Source organism: Procambarus clarkii, chromosome 31, assembly GCF_040958095.1.
Source record: "Procambarus clarkii isolate CNS0578487 chromosome 31, FALCON_Pclarkii_2.0, whole genome shotgun sequence".
NCBI lineage: Eukaryota > Metazoa > Arthropoda > Malacostraca > Decapoda > Cambaridae > Procambarus > Procambarus clarkii.
Genome location: NC_091180.1, coordinates 16320220 through 16341527, shown reverse-complemented (window position 1 = coordinate 16341527; position 21308 = coordinate 16320220). Strand labels below are relative to the sequence as shown.

Below are 21308 nucleotides of genomic sequence, written 5' to 3'. Positions count from 1 at the left end.
CGTAAGTGATAAACTTTTGAAATACAGTGTATAACTAAACCGGTGAGAACATGAAATTAGTATATCAGTCCAGGTCCACAAGTAGACTAGATATGATTAAACACAGCCCAAAGACATTTTTTGGATAATTCTTGGGGCTGAACAAACGTTAGTTTATGTCACAACCCTTCAGATGCTTTTACTTGTTATTGGAAATTATTATCCTAATACTTTTCTAGCATCAGTTTTCACTCTTCAGAGATGAGTGTATTTGTGCAGTCTGGATAATGCATACCTGGTGTGTTGCACTAGTGCCAGAGCATGACATGTTGCACAGGGCAATATGAGCCTGCCCACACAAGCCCTGATTTGACTTGTGCTAGCTGTAACACAGTATAGTAGGAGACATGGGGCCAGGATAACATTACTTACAAAATATCAAAACAACTTTATGAAAACTATAGAGAAAAATTAAATCTCTTACCTTACTAACTCAACAAAAATAGTAGTACTGTGTGCTTTGTCCATGAAAACTATCCATGGCGGCTAATTTACCAGCATTACAGCAGTAAACTTGACGAGCTTCAGAATTATCCAGATAATTAGATTAAGAACTGTATGCAGTAAGAGAGAGCATCATAGTCTAGTTACAAAATAATTATTCTCTTGATGAATCTTTGGACCAGAAGTGACTTACAAGTATTTTAACAATTTATTCTCTTGATGAATCTTTGGACCAGAAGTGACTTACAAGTATTTTAACAATTAGCACAAATCAAATACCAGAATGTGATACCCTGCAATATTGCAAAATATTATACAGGCATGAAAGAGAGAGGCAAGCTTTATCAATAGCATAAATGGATGATAAGCTATCCAGCAAATCCTGCAGACCACACATACAGAGCATAACTGGCCAACCTCTTGCAGTGTTCAAAAGAAGACTTGACAAGCACCTTCAAAGAATACCTGATCAACCAGGCTGTGACTCGTATGTAAGGCTGCAAGCAGCTGCAATGAACAGCTTGGTTGATCAGACCAGCAACCAGGAGGCTTGGTCAGAGACCGGGCCGCGGGAATACTAATCCTCGGAATCTTCAACTGGTAGACCAAAAGAGTTATTTAATGCCAAGCACTTGTCAGGAAACTGTGGAATGATTGATTATATAGTGCTATCAATAGCTTGACATCTCATTTGCCTAAATCAAAGCTTTAATACATTCTCTATATATTAGGCTAATCCAAATTTATAAAAATGAATCACAAGGGTCTTTGAAATTATCACAGTGGGGCATTAACAGGTACCAAGATTTAGAAGGAAAAAGATCTTCCTGCTACACTCAACACTAGCAGTATTGGACCGACACATCCAGTATACAGTACGCAAGTTCTTGCACAAAGTTGCCAAAATGAAAATGCACACTGTACATAAAAAATTCTCTGGGCTAACAGCAGATATAAGAGACAATCACAAAACAAAATGCAAAATATTAGAAGTTAGTAATATGAATAGTGGTACAGTAATGTATATTTAATTCACATATCAGACCTGGACTACTCTTAAGGGGTGAAAATATTTTTTACATTAGTATAATTCCCTTTGTCTGGATGTCTGGAATAACATAGCAATGAAAAAACCAGCATTGATTGTAATGAAATGCCATTTTCTGGGGGAAGCGCCAGAGGCTCCCTGGAGCTTTCGAGTTAATATGCGATACATTAGACCAGGGCTTTAGTCAATGGAGTTGTGCCTACCAGGGACCACGAGCCAGAACTTGGCCCCCCTCAGAGAGGTGCGGGAAGTAATAGCCCTTTTAAACCCCTGTGGTTTGCCTTATTTGCCATCGATCGGAGTTAGGCACCCAGGTTCTGGCTCCCCCCTCAGAGAGGTGAGGGGAGTAATAGCCCTTTTAAACCCCTGTGGTTTGCCTTATTTGCCATCGATCGGAGTTAGGCACCCAGGTTCTGGCTCCCCCCTCAGAGAGGTGAGGGGAGTAATGGCCCTGGAAAACCCCTGTGGTTTGCCTTATTTGCCATCGATCGGAGTACAAAAGCCGAACAGAGAGATAGAACTCCCTCAATTCCCAAGGAAACAAGCAAACATCACACCATGCCATTATGTTGCTCGTCCATGCAGCCAAGGACCCCCTGCGCCGGCTACCCAGCAACTCCAGTTCAGAGGCTAAGCATCAAAACAACACGAAAACTGCCAACCCGAGGGAAGGAGGGTGCCAGGGAACCTCCGGGGCTCACCCAGAAAATGGTGTTTCATTACATTAAATGCTGGTTTTCTGTGGGGAGCCCTTTTGGTTCCCTGGAGCTTCATAATCAAGGATAAGTAAAAGAGGGTCACACCCAGGAGCCGGTCGCCACATGCTCCCCAACTCGAAAGCGAGACAACTGGCTGCAACCTGCGACTCAAACCAACACACGAACATCCAGGACCAGGAATGTGAAGCAAATATTGGGCAGTCAGGACCCTGTACGACCTCCAAAATCCTGCACCCGAACAACAGCCCAAGACTGCAGCCAAAGCAGCAAACATTCATATGTCATGGGCACGAGGATAGACCACAGACTGGCTAGACTTGAGAACCCAGTGGACGACTTGGGAGATCCGAGCCCTGGAACAGGGAACGAGGGAAAACCTGATCAACCCAAAGCGCATCCCCAGCCACAAGCTGAAGTGCACAGGCAACAGTGAAGAGCTGCAACCAGACAACACACAATGCACCCCTGGTCTGACCAACCAAGCATCAATGACCCAAGGACCCCTCCGGAAAGCAGTCATCTCGTATTTCGCCAGAAAAGACGGACAAAGCTGCAACCGAACAAACCGACTTCCTGGACCAAAGGAGCAGAAACCCCTGTGCCAGAGGAGAGCATGAAGCTCACTGATCTGACCCCCAGAGGCCAATGCCAACAGTAAGAGAGCCTCGGAAAAACAATCTTAAGCCAAAGGGGCCACCATGAACCGAGGAGGAGAGAGATAGTAGAGCACCCTCTCCAAGAACTAGGATGTCTCAGGCAATGCATGAACAGGCCAGAAGTGAAACAAAGCATGAGAAAGCTTATGGAATGGGGCAGAAGTGACATTGATCCCGTACACAAGCAACAGCGCCTCAGCTAGCATTGCACGATATGAGGCAACACTAGTGGGTATTAAATGACGGTCCTGAAAGAGCTAAGACAGAAAGGACAAGACAACCCAATCAGAAACAGAAGACAACCAACGAAGAGAGAAAAAATGGCAGAAAAAAGGACCTGAAACTTCTTCAAACTGTCGCCGAAACGACGCTCTCAGGTGGGACATCTTCAACAAAGCCACCAACAAACCTGCGACAAAAGAACCAGATGCGAAGAGTGGAGAAGACTGAACCAGCCATGTACCAAACCGTTCGAGTTGCTGAAAGAGGTCGAGCTGCAGAAAATGCCCCAGGTGTGGACACTGAGCAAGCAACCCCAGTTCAGAGGCTGGATATCAAAACCGCGAAAACTGCCGACCGGAGGGAGGGAAGGTTGCCGGGGAGCCTTCGAGTCTCACCCAGAAAATGCCCTGACGTTTCATTACAGTCAACGCTGGTTTTCTGGGTGGAGCCCCTTCAACTCCAAAAGCTACTTAACCGAAGACAAAAAACAAGAGAGACTTACCCAGAAGGCAGTTGCCACTCGCTCCTCAACTCAAAGTCGAGACAATTGGCTGCAACTGCCGACCCAATGCGTCACACCCCTGACTAGGGCCAGGAACATTAACTAGAAAGCGAGCGGCCAGGACCCTGTTCAACCTCCAAAAGCCCCGTGTCCGAATGTCAGCCCAAGACAGATTACAAAAGACGGCAGCCAACACAGCAAACTTATGAACGTCATGGGCACGAGGATAGACTGCAGGCTGGCTAGACCAAATAACCCTGCGGACGACCTGGGAGACCTAAACCCTAGAACAGGGAAGAAAAGAAACCGGGTCAACCACCAAGGCCCTGGCATGCAGGTAACGGCAAAAAACCGCAACCGGATACAACACATGATGCACCCCCAGCCGAACCAACCAAGCATCAACAACCCAAGGACTCCTCCAGAAATCAGAAGTCTCATTCTTCACCAGAAAAGAAGGAGATGGCTGCAAACGAACAAACCTACCACCAGGACCAAAAGAGCAGAAACCTCTGCGCCGGAGGAGAGCATAAAGCTCCCCCAACCCGACCCCTAGAAGCCAATACCAATAGGAAAAAGAGCCTTCGAAAAACAATCTTGAACCGAAGGGCCACCACAAACCAGGGAGAAAAGAGAAATGAGAGCACCCGGTTCAATGACCAGGATGGCTCAAGCGGCACATGAACAGGCTGGAGCGGAGCAGAAGTAACATCCACCCTAACCAACACAACGGACTGGCCCGATCTGCTGAAAGAAGCGAAGTCACTGGAAGACCCCCGAGTTCAAACACTGAGCAAGCAGTGCCTGAAATCAAGACTGGGGCGGCCACCAAGAGGCCAATAGGACTACTCTTCCTTGGAAAGTCTCCAAGCGGGCCAGGATCTGGAACAACAGTGGAACCGGAGGGAAGAGGTACAGGTAATCCCACCTCAACCAGTCCTGCCGAAAGGCATCGACCCCGACAGCCTCACAGTTAGGGAACGGTGCTACATAATTCGGGAGATGCCTCAACACCACCAACGTGAACAGGTCTACCTCTGGGAGCCTGTATATCCAGCAGAGCCAAGTGAACGAGTCGGTGTTGACCGTCCATTCCGTGGACAGGAGAAAGAACCGTGACAGGCCATCCACCAGGACGTTGGACACCCCCCACCGAACATGACGGCCAGGAGAGCCAAACCCCAAGAACTCAGCAGACGAGTCACCCGAAGCAACCAGGCCCAAAGAGCCAAGGACTGCATCGAACCCCTGCGGTTCAGGCAATGAACCACCGGAGAGCAGTCCAAATGGAAACAGATTGTCGAACCTCGAGCGACCCGAACCCTACAAGGCAACATCCACATGGCCGTGAACGCCCGTACTGTGCTGTGGGCCTGACGGAAGAATGGATCCCACCGCCCCTGGCTGGCCTGGTGAGCACTGGTCACAAAGCCCCAGCCATGAGATGACGTGTCCGTGAACACATCAAGTGAGGGGCTCTAGTAGGCGCCAAGGCACCGAAGTCAGAAAAACCCGAAGAAGAAGCCAGTGACGCAGCAGCCAACATAAGGCACCCGGAGGCCGAACCCAGTGATCGCGAGAGAGGCGGAAAGGTCGTTCACGAAGAAACCAGAAGAGCCGACAAAGCCAAACCCGGCCCAATGGGTAAACTAACACGGCAAAGTTCAGACTGGCTGAGAGCCCACATCAGCCAATTGTTAAGGTAGGCTAGAACTCGTACCCCTGTGAGATGCAGACGGGCCACCACAATCCGGGTAAGGTGTGTGAACACACGAGGCGCCAGATTCAAGCCGGATGGAAGGCAACGAAAGCGGAAGGCCTGATGCCCCACAACAAAACCGAGCCAGTCCCTGAACCCCGGATGAAGTGAGACATGCCAATATGCATCCTGGAGATCCAGGGACACCATCCAAGCATCCGGCTCCAAAAGAAGACGGACCTGGAACAGAGTAGTCATCCGAAAGGAGGGGCAATAGACTCAGGGGTTCAGACGGGACAAGTCCAGAATGAACTGCCGGTCCGTGCAGTCCCGTTTTGGAACTGGAAACGGGGGAAACCCACCTGAGGGACGAGGACGTTTCGACCAAGCCTGCACAGAGTGCAGGATAGGAGGCCTGCCCCGCTAGCCCTGAACTCCCCAAAGTGGGAGGGGCCACTCATCGCCACCGCAGGCCACAAGAAACGACCACAAATCGTGGGATCAGACGTAGGCAAACAGTGCGAGCCTCCCCATCACCCCATCAATGGGACGAACTGCGAAAGGGCTGACGCCCCTTACGAGAAGCCGACCGACGAGCAGAGCGATCACCATGCTGACCAGATGTTACTGGCTCCGAAGGATATGCTAGCTCAGAAACTGGCACTACTGGCCTACCATGAGCTCTGGCTTGACTTTTCCAGGAAGAATGCCCACAGGCAGGGGTCCCCCCCCCCCCCTCCCCAGAGAACCATCAAGTCCAACATTGAATGACAACTAGAAGAAGCTGCCTGCAGATACTGCACCACCACAGACTCTGCAAACAGCAAAGGTCAAAAAGGCGCAGAAAACCTAAGAGCCAGGGCCCAAGCAGATTCCAAGGATTGAGCAAGCACCGTTTGAGTGCACACGAGATGAGAAGCAAAGAATAGACACACACCTCCTGCAGGATCAGCGCAAACAGCTTTAACAGGGCAGCCGACACCCGCACTGCTGAGACCAGCACATCAGACCCAGGATCGGCACCCAGCGCCTCCACATCCTCCTCAAACCAGTCCGAAGACAACTCGATAAGGTAAAAGAAACGGAGGATCGAAGCCAAATGGCCATGGGCGCGTAAGTCCTCATCTACCAGGGTTGCCGAAAGGGAGGGAACATGCACATGAAGCTGCATCAGGCCAACATTCTGAGGAAGGGCAGGGGCAAACAAACGTGCATTGAGGCACTAAAACCCCCTTTCCCCCCAGGTAAACCTGAACAACCATAAGGGCCTCTTGCCACTCAAGCGTGCAGGACCAACAGAACGTATGCCATGCCCCCAATGAAAAGAGAAGATGGTCTGCCAACCAGGATGACTCCGGAACCTCGTAACGCACCCAGTAAGGAAAGGAAGAACTAAACTCAAAAGAGGCTGGATCCATTATCAAGGCGTAATCCAGGTCACCCAAGAGGTAAGCCACAAGGGCCTCCCACACCTCATGAGGCGTGATGCGGGAGGCCAAAAACCTTTGGAAGAAGAGACCAAAGAACCCAAGGGAACCCGGAACCAAACCCAGGGAAGAGCTGATGCCATATCAAACTCGTACAGGGAAGGAGTTTAAGAAAACTCCACCCCCTGTAACAAGCCCCACTCAGAGGGTACCAACACCCAAGCAGGGTCAAATGGGGCCCAAGCCCCTCAAGTCAGCCCCTTCCCCGCCCCGGGAACCTCCACACCAGGACCCGGAACCGAGCTGTCCACCAAACCCTCTGCCTCAAAAGAAAAGGCAGAGTCGATGAAAAGGTCGATGGCATGTAAGGTAAACCCCCAATCACATGAGGGGGGGGGGGGGGTTCCAGGGCCATTGCTCCCCGCACCTCTCTGAGGGGAACAGGTTCTGGCTCTTGGTCCCCGGTAGGCAGAACTCCATTGACTAAAGCCCTGGTCTAATGTATCACATATTAGCCCAATAGCTCCAAGGAGCCGAATAATGCCCCACAGAAAAGGGCATTATTTGACAGTAATAAGCTAAAACAAATTTTATGAGAGGTGGAATATTGTACATCTATTTAATTGTGATTCTTGGTAAAAATTTAAATAATGCAATAGATCCAGATTAAATGCTGTACTATGTACAGCAGTTACAGTATTTACCTATATAAATGTAGGTATGCTGCATACAGAAAATAAACTGCTGCTTTGCAAATGTGATTAAATTAAATACTCACCTGCATATTGATCAAGCAATAAAAACTTCTGAGGAGAGAAGCTTCATATTCAGGATGGTGTCACATTGTCCTCTAGCAGTTCATAACCACAAGGATATACCTTCATCAATATCATTTTTCACTGTGCTCTTGAACCATAGTATACAGAAGAGCCACGCTCATGGATCATGTAATTTTTAAGACCTTGATACAAAGTCTTTTTATATTTTGTTCCAGTGATTTCAAAACATTCTGTATTAAGACCACCTGCTTATTGAGGTCACTTACCCAGGTCAGTGACCATATAGAAAGTACAGCATTTCCTTAATATGATATGAAGGAACTGGATATGTAAATTTGAGATCACTTCAAACATGGAACTTAACTCAGAGGGTAGGGAAAGGACAAAAATTATAATCAACAATACGATAAAAGGCTGATAAAAATAAGATAAACAAGGGTCACTAACGCATAGAGATAACAATAAATGAAATACAAAATGAATGAATGTTTATATACTTTATATGTGAAACTAAACTCAATTCACTATTGCATACATACAGTATTAATAAAAATAATATAGTTATGTAGCATGAGAATACTGTATATAAGCAATGTCCTGAACATCATGGTAATACTTTGGCTGGGGTTCATAGAGCCTTCCTGTTGTTGATGCTGGCATGAGCTACCACTCGAGCATTACAACAGAAATCTAACCAAGGAAACATGCAAGTACTAACCATTACTGGTAACTGGTTTGTGGATCATTGCTCTTGTATTGGGCCAACAAGAGCCACTGCATAGTGTGTACAGCTTTATTGACAAACCATATCTGTAACCACTTCTTAATATCCAAAACCAATCTTAAAAATTTAAGTGAACAAAATGCAATTAGTGCAGACTTGAACTAAGCAGAAGACATTAGAAATATAGGAGATAAGGCATCACTACAGAAACATCCAAATATATACATGCTGACTTGACACACACTAAATATACTCAAAAATAAGGCTACTGTACCATTTAAAGTTACTATAAAAGGCAATATAAAATATGGAATGTTTTTCAGTTGACATTCAGTAGATTTATGGCCACTGGAAACTGTGGAAAATTAATTACAGTATTTACATTTGTACCACCATGTTTGAGGCTTTAGACAAATGTTAGAAATGTTACACTTAGGAGAACAGTTATAGCAAATATAAAAGGAGACAAACATCAATAAAATAAATCAGGCGGCACTTGGAATGAGCAAGTTATACCACTCATCTTGGGGCATACCAACCACTTTCAACCAAGACGAGAGTTGTAATCTGCACAATATATTATCCTATGCAATAGTTATAATCAACTTATTCAGTAACTGTAATCTACACTACCTAATAACCACTAATACAGTAGTTGTAATCTACACTACTCATTACTCCTATAGTTGTAATCTACACTTCTCTTTACCCCTTTACTGTAGTAATAATCTGCACTACTCCTATCCCTATAACAGAACACTAGTAAACAGAACAACAAATGTAAATGCCTTTTCACAAAGTGGTTAAGATACTTTTTTTTTTGCCATTTGCACAACTTGATCCTCACCGGCTCTTTCCAGTTTTCTCGATATACAATTCATTAATTTTGATGAATGTGTATATTCTAGTTTAGCAAGCAGCTCCTCCCTCACTAAGGAAATGTTTGGTGTCTAAGGAAGGAGGCTGTAATGAAGTCATCTGTACAATACCAAAGGTAAACAAAATAACAACACTGGCATCATAATGCATGGTGATAGAATTCACACATATTATGAATGAAATTACAAAAGCATCTTTTTTCTTTGAAGCAAAAAGCCATAACTGATAAGAGAGATTTAAGTGTTTGTCACTGGTTCCAGTGAATGGACTCGGGCCTGAATTAAAATATAATTATCTAAATGTGTGTTTCAAGAATAATATACACAATTTTATATGAGATTAAGACTGTTCCAATTAAGAACAAGTAAATTTTTTTGAAGTCTACATGAGGATTAGAGGGAAACAATCCAAGTCAAGATGGTATTAGCATTGAACAAGATCATCCAAATATGATCATCATCTAAGGTCATCTAAGTAACATGGAATGTATTTGTTACAGAAAACTGCACAACAAGTCAAGATGGTGACATTCTTGATTTCAGTGACAGGAAGGAAAATAGGTATGTCCAAGTAAGGCTTCAGATGGTGATCCAACGGAGAACTGGACAAACACATGTCTCCTCTGATACCAGATTGGGGCATCTCTGTAACTGGAACCCCAGCCACTATATTGCAACATTACATAAGAATAGACAATTTATTTTAAACCCAGATATGATAGAGAGATTAATCTTTTCTAACAATCTGTAGTAGTTTTAAACTTAATAAAACTATAGCTTTAGGGTAGTGATCAGGCTGTACTTTATTCCCATCATTTTACCGAGCCAGCCAGATAAAATGTCACAAGGCAGGAAAGCTTTTGTCAGCCAATGGTGTTTGTTAAGTTTTTCTCATAAGCACAGTTTACATTAAAATAAAGCTTATATTTCACTCAAATAAGTTAATATATTACTATTACCATAATTAAACCACTATTGTGCTTAGTAAGACTTAATTATGTATCAGGCTAGCATCTCCATTAATGGTTTGTTGACCTTTAGTTTTACGTCATTTTGATATCATGCATGTCATTTACATGGTGTCAGCTAATTAGGAACATTTCAAGTAAGTTCTTTTTGCCAAAGCAGTAAAAATACATTTTTACTATTTATTTCAAGTCAAATTTTAAAATAAATTTAGTTTTTCTTATATAAATAATTATATAGCTTTAATTCCTAAATTGTTTACAATTGTTGTATATGGCCTGTATAAAAGAAAAAATTCTTATGTCACACACGTACCATTTACTCAGCAGGCGATGAGTCACAATAACGTGGCTAAAGTATGATAACCAGACCACACACTAGAAGGTGAAGGAACGACGACGTTTCGGTCTGTCCTGGACCATTCTCAAGTCGATTAGTACCATTTACTAATTAAAGGCAGTTTTAAACTTAACTAAACATAGAATGCAAAACAGTACTGTATATATAAGCATAATTACAATTTAAATGCATTTCTGGCAAAACATTGTGTGATTATTAATTCATCTACAACTTTTAACAAAGTACGACACAGACTTGAACGCCGAGATGTAGTTAATGCGCCATGTATAAATGACTACAAATTTAATTAATTTAAAACCAACAAAACTTTTTACAAAGATCAAAGCCTAAAACTAAATGAATAATTATTAACTGAAAAAGCATCTACAAAACACCCAGCAGGCAAATGATGTTGAAGAAAGGTTGGATCAGTATTACTGAAATATAATTTGGAACAAGTTAGAAGATGTTGATCCGGATACAGTATTTTCTTCAGATGGTCAGATGTAACAAACAAGGAGCAAGAGTTTCAAGCTTAACAAGCCACAGTGTAGGACTAAAACAGCAGATGCTTTTTCACCCACAGGGTTATAATCCAATGGAACTGCCTACCCGCTGAAGCTGTAAATGCCAAAACTGTATTAAGTTTTAAAATCTACCTGGAAAAAATCAAGGCAACTGGGTGGGGGGAGGGGGGAACTTTGACAAGCCGCTGACTTCCTGTCATCATCGAGACCACTAGGGCTAGTGGCCCTCAGGTAAATCAGGTAAAAATCATTTGCTTGCCAGGCAGCTTGGTAGGTAAGACAACTAAAAACTTACTACTAACCATTATTCAGTCAGTACAAAACCAGATGGTAACATTAATACTTTACTATACTGTATTACAGTCCAGATGCATTGAAAGTTGCCACCAGATAACCACAGTTGCATCTCCCAAATCCAGATCTCTCTATAACACATCTCTCTTAACAATGAACAAAAAAAATTATCACCCAATCAAAATTAAAAAAAAAAAAAAAAAATTAATGTAATGGAACAGGGGCCCCCTGATGGCTCCTAGTACCTAGCTGCACTGAGATAGCTCCACACCTGTCGGTTACATCAGTCCTTGCAGCTATTTATCACTCAGTGCACATGACTAGGGCTCCTTTGGGAGATGCATTGCTTGTTCATCCAGTCTCCTCTGTATCCTGTTCCAAGGCTCGTTCGTTTCAGGTCATCTGCAATGTCTTACAATTTAGCATATTCAAGTTCATGATGTTCAGAACATTGCAGTTTAACCCACCATATTTTCTACTGTCTTGGGCTGATATCCAGACCCAGGGGTTTTGAAGGTTTTACCAGGTCCTCGTGGATCATTACCTTGTTAGTGTCCCTGGTTCCCATCAAGCTTGTGTTACCTTGGGTAGGGTTTCCTGTCCTGGTCTCTCCATTTTGGGGGTTGTTCTTTGCTCTGTTTCTTCTCTGGTGAGTCCTGTTTAATTTTCTAGGTGGTTAGCTACAGAGCACCACCATTCTCTCAAGAAAACCAGCAATGAAACACCTCTTTCTAGAGGGACCTGGATCCTTAGATCCCTCCCCTCCTTACCTTAACTGTGTTGGTTTTCCTTAGGCTCTGGACTGATGATTGTTAAAATGGGGAGCTGGCACCTCATATGATGCTGCCACCTGCAGGTGGCCATCTGAAACTAGGAGTAGAGGAAAAAGGAGGGTACGAATTAACTACTGGGTGTTGACCAAACTACACACTAGAAAGTGAAGAGACGACAATGTTTCGGTCCGTCCTGGACCATTCTCAAGTCGATTGTGAAATCAAAATGAACTATTTCAGCCACATTATTGTGACTCCTCGTCTGCAACTACTGGGTAGTTTGTTTGCCGAGTTGTTTGCTGCATTGTTTGACTTTCTTCAAACACTGAAGTTGTCTGCTTTGCCTTCCTTTCCTTCTGGAGGTGTTTTTCTTTGGTGAGGTTGATCACAAATCCCCTGCCCCCCTTCACCTCTGTGATGGGGGGCCAGGTTTAGACTTCAGGTCTCCAGTAGGCTTTTAAGAATTCACAAAGGATGATGTGACTTCATAGGTATGGAGCTATCTTATTGTGGTTAACTATGGGGACCCACTGTTTAGCCTTTATGGATACTGAAGAAATCTGAGAAATCCAGATCATTAGGCAAAGTAATTCCCTGCAATCATTTTTTTTTTTTTCAAATTTTATACAGTATTGTGATTTTTTATTATTTGATGTAAGTGCCAGAAGAAGTATTCTGAAATCGGTTATGAAACCACATCTCCCCAGTTATTTATTAGAACGAGTTCCCAAAATATTTCATACAAAACTTTGAGTTGAGTTTTTGGTGTGAGGAAGTTGAGGGGTCTGGTTCACTCAATGTCATGATCCTACCTTTGATAAGTAAGCTTTAAGGGGCAATGAGGAAGAAATATCTTTATAGACAGTTTCTCATGGTGGTTGTCAATCATATGATAGGTCAAATTAAAATTAGGTCAGTGAAATTCACCTCACAAAGCAGACAAAATTAGGGTATGAATGCTAACTTTTTTAATATGGCTCAAATCACATTTTTAATTATTTTCATAGATAAATGTAAACATAAAATAAACACTTGGTACCTTGTGAATGCTATTGAGCATCTGTGTAAGAAAATTCCATTATTTGTCTTCATTATGAGTTGTTGCAGTTTTTGTTCACCCTACTACCTTTGAAAATGAAGTTTGGAGGCTGGGGTGTGGGAAATATGCTAGATGTGGTGAAAATCTCTTTGTAAAACCTTTGTAGGTTTTCCCTGGTAGCTGGCCATCATAAAATTTAATAAAATTTAAAAGTTTTGTTCAGTGAAATTATCCCACAGAGTTTGGGAAATGTTAGAGCATAAATAGTAACTCCCTTAATATGGCTCTGATCATATCTTTAAAGATTTTTGTAGATGGATGCAACACTAGAAGAAACAGTTGAAGCATTGAGAAAGTTACTGAGCATATTCCTAACAAAATTCTATTGTTCATTTAATTTTGAGTTTTACATGAAAAATATAGAAAACTTGGTGATAGCCAAAAAAGGGAAAATTTTCAGAAATCTGGATTTCACATAAATCCAGTCTGGGTCTCAGATGATATACTGCAGTCTGGATTTTGGAGGTGCACCTGTATATAATTACAGGTACAAACAATTCAATTAACAGTTACTAATGAGTAATTCATTATTTGAATGAAAAGATGCTGTCTGGTACTGTCAACTATTACCTATCTTTGCCACTGCTTACATTGTTGTAATATGAGTGTTGTCAATGACAGTCAATGACATGACAGTCACTGCCTATTACTGTCAAGTAACTGCTGAGCTTGTCAGAGGTTGTCAAATGTTACATAAAACTGTCAAGACCAATAACTTTAATATGCAGTAATAGTTAATGGTCAAATGTTTTCCGACATTGTCATCACCATGACTGTCATAAAACTGTAATTGCCGTCAATATCTATGTCACACACAGATTTAGTAATGTCAGATATTGTCAGTGGATGTCAAATGCTAGATAAACTAGTCAGATGTTGCCCACTACTGTCAAACATTAGTTAAGGCTGTTGAAAGTCATCGGAAGCTGACAATTTTGCTGAATTATCAGGTAGCTATGGCTGTCAGATAAAAATATACTGGCTAACAGATATTGGCACAAAGGTTAAGACTAGAGCTTAAAGCACTTCATCCATGAGGTAGAAATAAGTCAAAGGAAAAGTAAGTTACCAAGAAAAGCCACATTAAAACTTGTGAGGGGAATACAATGCACAGTAGACTAAGGGGCAGACTCTTGACTGCTGGCTCTATGCAGCCACAGTGATAACTGCTTTCAATGTCTAAAATTCCAAGCACATTTGCTGAGTCGGCTTGAGAGAGTTTTACTTGTGACTGATGACATCACTTTTGGCAGTGTGCAAAAAAACTGTAAAATTTTACATAGTGCCTTGTATAGGAAGATTTGTATACACAGAACTTCAAATCCCATTACATAAAGTAACTTCACCACAGTGACAGGTGGTGAAGGAAGAGGGAATATATTATATATAATGCATTTTATATTCACTTATATTCTCTAATCTATAAGACAATAGCTTTACAGTAATGTCTTTCATACTAAGACTGGGGAATGAGGTTTTTCAGTACCCACATCTTTTTTATACCAAATAGATTCCTATCATTAGCTTACAAAACACACACACACACACAGTCCTCGTTGACCAAACTCATCACAATCTTGTGAGACATTACTTAATCCTTTTAGTAGCATTAGGACATACTGTATGTATGTCATGATGGTTCAGATGTGTATTAGGTGTTGAGTAATAGAGTAATACTATATGTTGTGTTGTAGTGGTCAGGACAGTTGGCCACAACTGAAACCTCCCAGTCTTGATTCCTGTAACAGGATGGAGATATTTTTGGGAACTGCATGACCCTAACAGCTTCCTTTCCACAACAATGGCAAACCAACTAAATGCCATGTTCCATCCATAGTGTTTGTATTAGAGGCATATTAACTGGTGGAATAAAATACAGGCAGTCATATTTATGGCACCACTACTAAATCTTCAAGACAATTCTTGTGTCATCAGACTGTACATTTTTATACAAAGAAAGTGAACACTGCCACACTTCTAAATTCATAAAAAATCCAAAGTTTGTGCACATACTGTACAGTACTGCATTTTACAAATGATAATAATTTAGAAAAAATTGATAAAAATTTATGAAGGGGTGACTAAAAATAATGTGTTTCTAGAAATTTGTAAACTATTTCATCATGTTTTTATGAAGTAACCAAGTTGTACACAGGCAATGGCACCAATGTTTAAGGTTCATTAAAGGAACCTTCAGGATTTTTTCTTAGTTATTTCTTTGTATATAAAATCCTGCTTTATAATTATACAAGACTGAATTTAAAAACTAATCAGGGGTGAGTAAAGGGAGTTATATTTTGACACATGCCCTACCAAAAAAAGGTTCAGGAACACAGTGGGGTTCTTGACTAAACTGTCCATATGAAACATTGCTTACGAAACTCAAGTGGTCCTCACTGACTAACCCCATCATCTGCAACAGTACTTAAATATCACATACTGGGGTACTGGACTAAACCTATCATATGAGATGTAACTCATAATGCATATAAATGGTCCTCGCTAACCAAACTTATTATGAGACAATATTTAAATATTACATAATAGGGCTCTTCTCTAAACCTATCTGAAACATTAATTACAGAGCACGCAAGTGGTCCACACTGATGAAACATATCATCTGAAACATTACATAAATAACACATAAAAGGGCCCTTATGTAAACCTAACATCTGTGACATTACTTAAACAATACAAATATGTGAGATGCACCTATATAGCACACTGGGGTCAATGTTGACTCAAATCTTGCTGGCACAAAGGTCTTGCCCAGATGTAAATTGTGTGTCATTAATGACATTAATTACAACTAGTGTTAATATGTATTCAAACAGCACAAAGTGGGATCACTGGCCAACACCAGATATTATACTGTAATGCTCTCATGCATAAAGCTTGAATATTTTTAATTATTTTCATCCTATCAGTTAAGAGTGATGCTGCATTAGCAGAGAATCACTGCATCACAAATACACACGATACACAAACGCGCACAACATACAAACACGCACGACAGTGTCTGAGCTACTCTGACCATGAATCCCACACATTACATGGAAAGTTATCCCATACATTTTTTATAGCAAATCTTTGTGAAACTTCAAGATTAATGCCAACAGCAAGTCTAAAGAGAAAGTTTTCAAAAAGGCTTATTGTGAAAATAATATTTAATAACACCAGCAGAGTTTCCATAAGGCTTATTCTAATCAAGATCTAATTATGACACCAAGCCACAGCAGCAAACAATCTGCTCACAGCACTTCCACGTGCACCCAAACATCATGACTACACAAGTTCCTACACTTCCCAGTCCTGTATTTGTAAGCTGCTCTTTCACACTTTATGTAGCATGTATGCATGCATTTTATATTATAACATATTATATCATATTTATATTATATATATATTAAATATATTAAATATATATATATATATATATATATATATATATATATATATATATATATATATATATATATATATATATATATATATATATATATACTGTATATATATATAATGTCGTACCTAGTAGCCAGAATGCACTTCTCAGCCTACTATACAAGGCCCGATTTGCCTAATAAGCCAAGTTTTCATGAATTAATGTTTTTTCGACTACCTAACCTACCTAACCTAACCTAACCTAACTTTTTCTGCTACCTAACCTAACCTAACCTATAAAGATAGGTTTGGTTAGGTTAGGTTGGGTTGGTTAGGTTTGGTCATATATCTACATTAATTTTAACTCCAATAAAAAAAATTGACCTCATACATAATGAAATGGGTAGCTTTATCATTTCATAAGAAAAAAATTTGAGAAAATATATTAATTCATGAAAACTTGGCTTATTAGGCAAATCGGGCCATGCATAGTAGGATGAGAAGTGCGTTCTGGCTACTAGGTACGACATATATATATATATACAGTATATATATATATATACATATATAATTTATATATATAATTTATATATATATATATATATATATATATATATATATATTTATATATATATTTATATATATATATATTTATATATATATATATATATATATATATATAATATATATAGAAATAAAATTTGTATAAGACCATTACAAAGCACTGAGGCATGTAAGGTTACTGTACACCATCGACGAGTTAGTGGTACAACTTTCTTTTGAAATAAAATTCTAAATCTATCCACACGACACTTCCCGTAAACACATCCGTATGTCTAGGATTGGGAAGTGGCACCATCCATATCAGTGACAATGTACAAACACTCAACTCACATGTAAATCTAAAAAAAAATCAATACATCTACAACACCAAGTATTAAAAAAAAAATATCCACGTCATACAAAAACTTGAAAATATTCTTAAAAAATGTGACTTACCATGTAGTTCAGGATGTTTAACTACATACAGTACTCAATAAGCCTCCAGATAAAAATTACAGACATACTCACTATTAACAAACTATCTGACATCGAGCCAAGTGTCATCAACAGTATTTCCAATAATAAAACTATAATTAAACCACGTGAATTAATTTAACATCCTTTTTGTCCAAATATCTACTGCAACTGACAAAGTTCATCTACCTAGATGCAGTATTATAGATGACCCCCTTTCATTATGTAAGAAAAACCTATAATCTAAATAGAGCTTAAAAATACAAGAGCCATAGCTTAATCCTTGAGTGCCCGGTACAGTCTGGTGGCTTGCCGCTGGATCTCTGGGTCTTCGTGGTTCTCAAACAGTGCTTGTGTTTGAGCCACCAGACGATCACGCACATTTACGCCGAACAGACGGGCATACCTGTGGGGGTACACACGTGCGCTTACCAGCAAGGTATCAGCTCTTGCTATTAATTAACATTACAAGTATTTTTAAGGGTTATATTTTCTGCTACACATACACAATGCAAAATAATTTAAATTAAAACCCAAAACAAACTGCCAATCCCCTATGACATAAATCATGGTCGTTATCTTCTGAATCAGTTGTGAAAGAATGTTTCAAGTCATAACATCATTAAATATATAATATAGAGTACTGTACTGTACAGTATGTATTATAAAAAACTAATGGTGACTCCACGTATACTACCACCCTCGGAGAAAGTCATTTAACTAATATAGTTTTAGTATATCTTATGTATAAAATGACTTTGGTGCTTTATGCTGTAGAGTGCCCTGAGACTAAGGCCTCTTGTTCTTGATGTTACACATTTCAAAAATTCCTCCTTGTTAACAATGTCAATTCCTATCACTATTTTGTATGTGATCATATCACCTCTTTATTTCATTCTAACTCCAAGCTTTAGCATACTTAACACCCCCATCCTCTTCAAATCTCTCTGTTTTCAGTTCTGAAAGCCATTAAATACCATGTCTTTGGAAGATTATTAATGTGCTTCTTGAGATATGAGCACCACACCACTGCTGCATATTCTGATTTTGGTCTCATGAATGTTGTGAGCACTTTCTTTAGTATTATTCCATCCATAAATATAAGTCATTTTGAAATTTGTAAACATAATATAGACTCCTTTAACTACACCTTTGACATGATGCTCTGGTGAAAATTTAATATCCAGAAACACTCCTAGATCTCTTCCTTTGTTTGAGTTCTTTAGCTTCTCAACACATACTTTATTGGTTGAGTGTAACTTGTTTGTCCTTATTCCACATTCCATTACATCATTTATTTCCACTGAATTCCATCTGTCATGTGTTGCTCCATTCACTTATTTTGTCTAGGTTATTTTGAAGGGCATGACAGTCATCTGGTATTTTATTCTTCCCAGTAACTTAGCATCATTCACAAACATTCATTTAACTCCAAATCTTATATAGGCAATGAACAATATTGCTAATATAGGCGATTGTCCATATAAGCAATAAGACTGTTTATAAAGGCAATTAGCATTACTGGCACTAGTACTAATCCTTGTGGTACTCCACTACTGACATTCTCCAGTCTTATACAGTACATAATCTTTGATCACTGCTCTCATTTTTCTGTCAGAATTTATTTCATCCATTTCAGTAGTCTGCCCATCATTCCTCCTCTATGTTCTAGTTTACAGATGCAGTCAACCCAACCATCTCTTTGTTGTAAGATCTCTGGGGCTCTATCATAGAAACTAAGTAGAATTGTTACGCAAGACTTTGGTTCAAAAGCCGTAACAACTATCTATTACAGTATTACGTAATCTCTCTCCAGGGGGAAGGGGTCTTACTCATTTGGCTTTAATTATTTTCTCTAGTGATTTGACTACCACACTTGTCAATGATACAGGTGTATAATTTAGAGGGTCTTCTGTGTTACCATTTTTGTAGGGTGGAACTATGTTTGCCCTTTTCCATTTGTCTACTAGGTTCTCAGTTTGTAAGAACCAGTATTTGAAAAAAAATTTGTTGTGGAATACTAAATTCAAATACAAATTCCATTAGAACCCAAGGTGAAATTACATTTGGCTCAACTGCTTTGTTTCTGTCTAACAGTCAGCAGTTTTCCTACCTCGTCTCCAGACATATCACGGAGCTCTAGGTTTTGCTATTAAGTCTGCATGCGCTGGGTTCTTTGAAAACCAAGTTTTTGTACACTTTGGAACTATTCTCTTTATGTTTCTCACATTTGTGTGCATGCATGATCCATGTATGGTGGTTTAAGTGATTGCAATGTACTAATGACATTGAAATGAGCAATATCCTGACAGAATAGTATTAGCCCATGTTTAGCAATGTGATGGCCATAATTTAAGTCGAAGAACCTGAGATCTTTTTGAAGCATTTGTATTGCACTGAAAGCCACAAATTGGATATTAATACTAACACCACTGAATTTAAATAGGAAATAGCTCCAGAGCCGAAATACTGGGGTTTAGTGAAATGCCAAATACAATACCATTAACAGGGGCACTTAGTATAATATGGAGAATCAGCCTAGAAAAATGCAATAACAAATGCTAAAAACTTTTAACATCACTCCATTTCATATTGCAGTAGAAAAGTTATCTATAGACAGGTTAATCTAACATTGCACTTCAATATTCAAATGGGTAGTAATAAACCAAATTGCTAGTTTTATGGTAACAACAAAAAATACATGTTGAAAAAAAATCCCTTCAAATGGATCTAGTCAAAATAAGTGCTGGAGCAACATGTGGCTAATGGAATTCAATGTAAATAAATGTCATGTTATGGAATGTGGAATTGGAGAAAATAGAAAACACGCAACTTATAAATTATGTGGAAAAGAAATTAAAGACCGGAACGCTATGGGTGCTAGTGGCTTTACAAGATTGTAATTCCAACTTAAACTCTACATTCTCTCTTAACCCCCAATGTACTTTCTTGTATATATATAAATAAATAAATAAATAATTAAAAAAATGAGATCTAGGGGTGGTTTTGGATAGTAAACTGTAACCAGAGGAACGCACAAAGACCATTGTGCGAGGAGCGTATGCGTCGCTTTCCAACTTCAGACTCACTATTACATGGATGGTGAAATACTAAAGAAACTGTTCATGACTTTTGTGAAATAAAAATTAGAATATGCAGTAGTTATACAGTGTCCATATCTCAAAAGCACATCAATAAACTTGAAAAGATGCAAAGGCATGTTACAAAATGGCTTCTGAAACAGAAAAATAAGAGTTATGAGGAGAGGCTAGAGACATTAAATATGCCAAAGTTAGAAAAAAAAAAAAAGAGGTGATATAATCACCACTTACAAAATAATAACAGGAATCGACCAAATTGACAAAGAGGAATCCTGAAACCAGCAACTTCAAGAACATGAGGACACGATTCAAGCTAAGGAAATAAAGGTGCCAAAAAACCAGTGTTGAATGTAACGAAACATCATTTTCTGGGTGACACCCAGAGGCTTCCCGGAGCTATACAGGGCTGATAAGTATATATATTAGACCACGACAATAGTCAATCGATGGAGTTCTAGGCCTAATTATATACATCATATATACATCATATAATATATACACATCAGCCCGTTATAGCTCCAGGGAGCCAAAGGGGGCTCTCCACAGAAAATATTAGAAAGTTTTCTTTTGCAAACAGATTGGTAGACAGTAGGAACAAGTTAAGCGAGATGGTGGTGGAGGCCAAAACTGCCAGGTAGTGCACAGTGAGGCAGGGCATGGTGAGGCATGTCATG

At 40.1% G+C, this 21308-nt stretch overlaps 1 protein-coding gene across 1 annotated transcript in view; it reads right to left on the bottom strand.

The window, feature by feature from the left end:
• Positions 1 to 17182: 17182 nt before the first annotated feature.
• The window catches only part of LOC123758632 (uncharacterized), a 66975-nt gene continuing 62849 nt past the window's right edge, over positions 17183 to 21308 (bottom strand). The window contains exon 12 of the mRNA XM_045743129.2: positions 17183 to 17939. Coding sequence (XP_045599085.2) covers positions 17810 to 17939 — 130 coding nt within the window. The 3' untranslated portion in view covers positions 17183 to 17809. The remainder of the gene's footprint in view (positions 17940 to 21308) is intronic.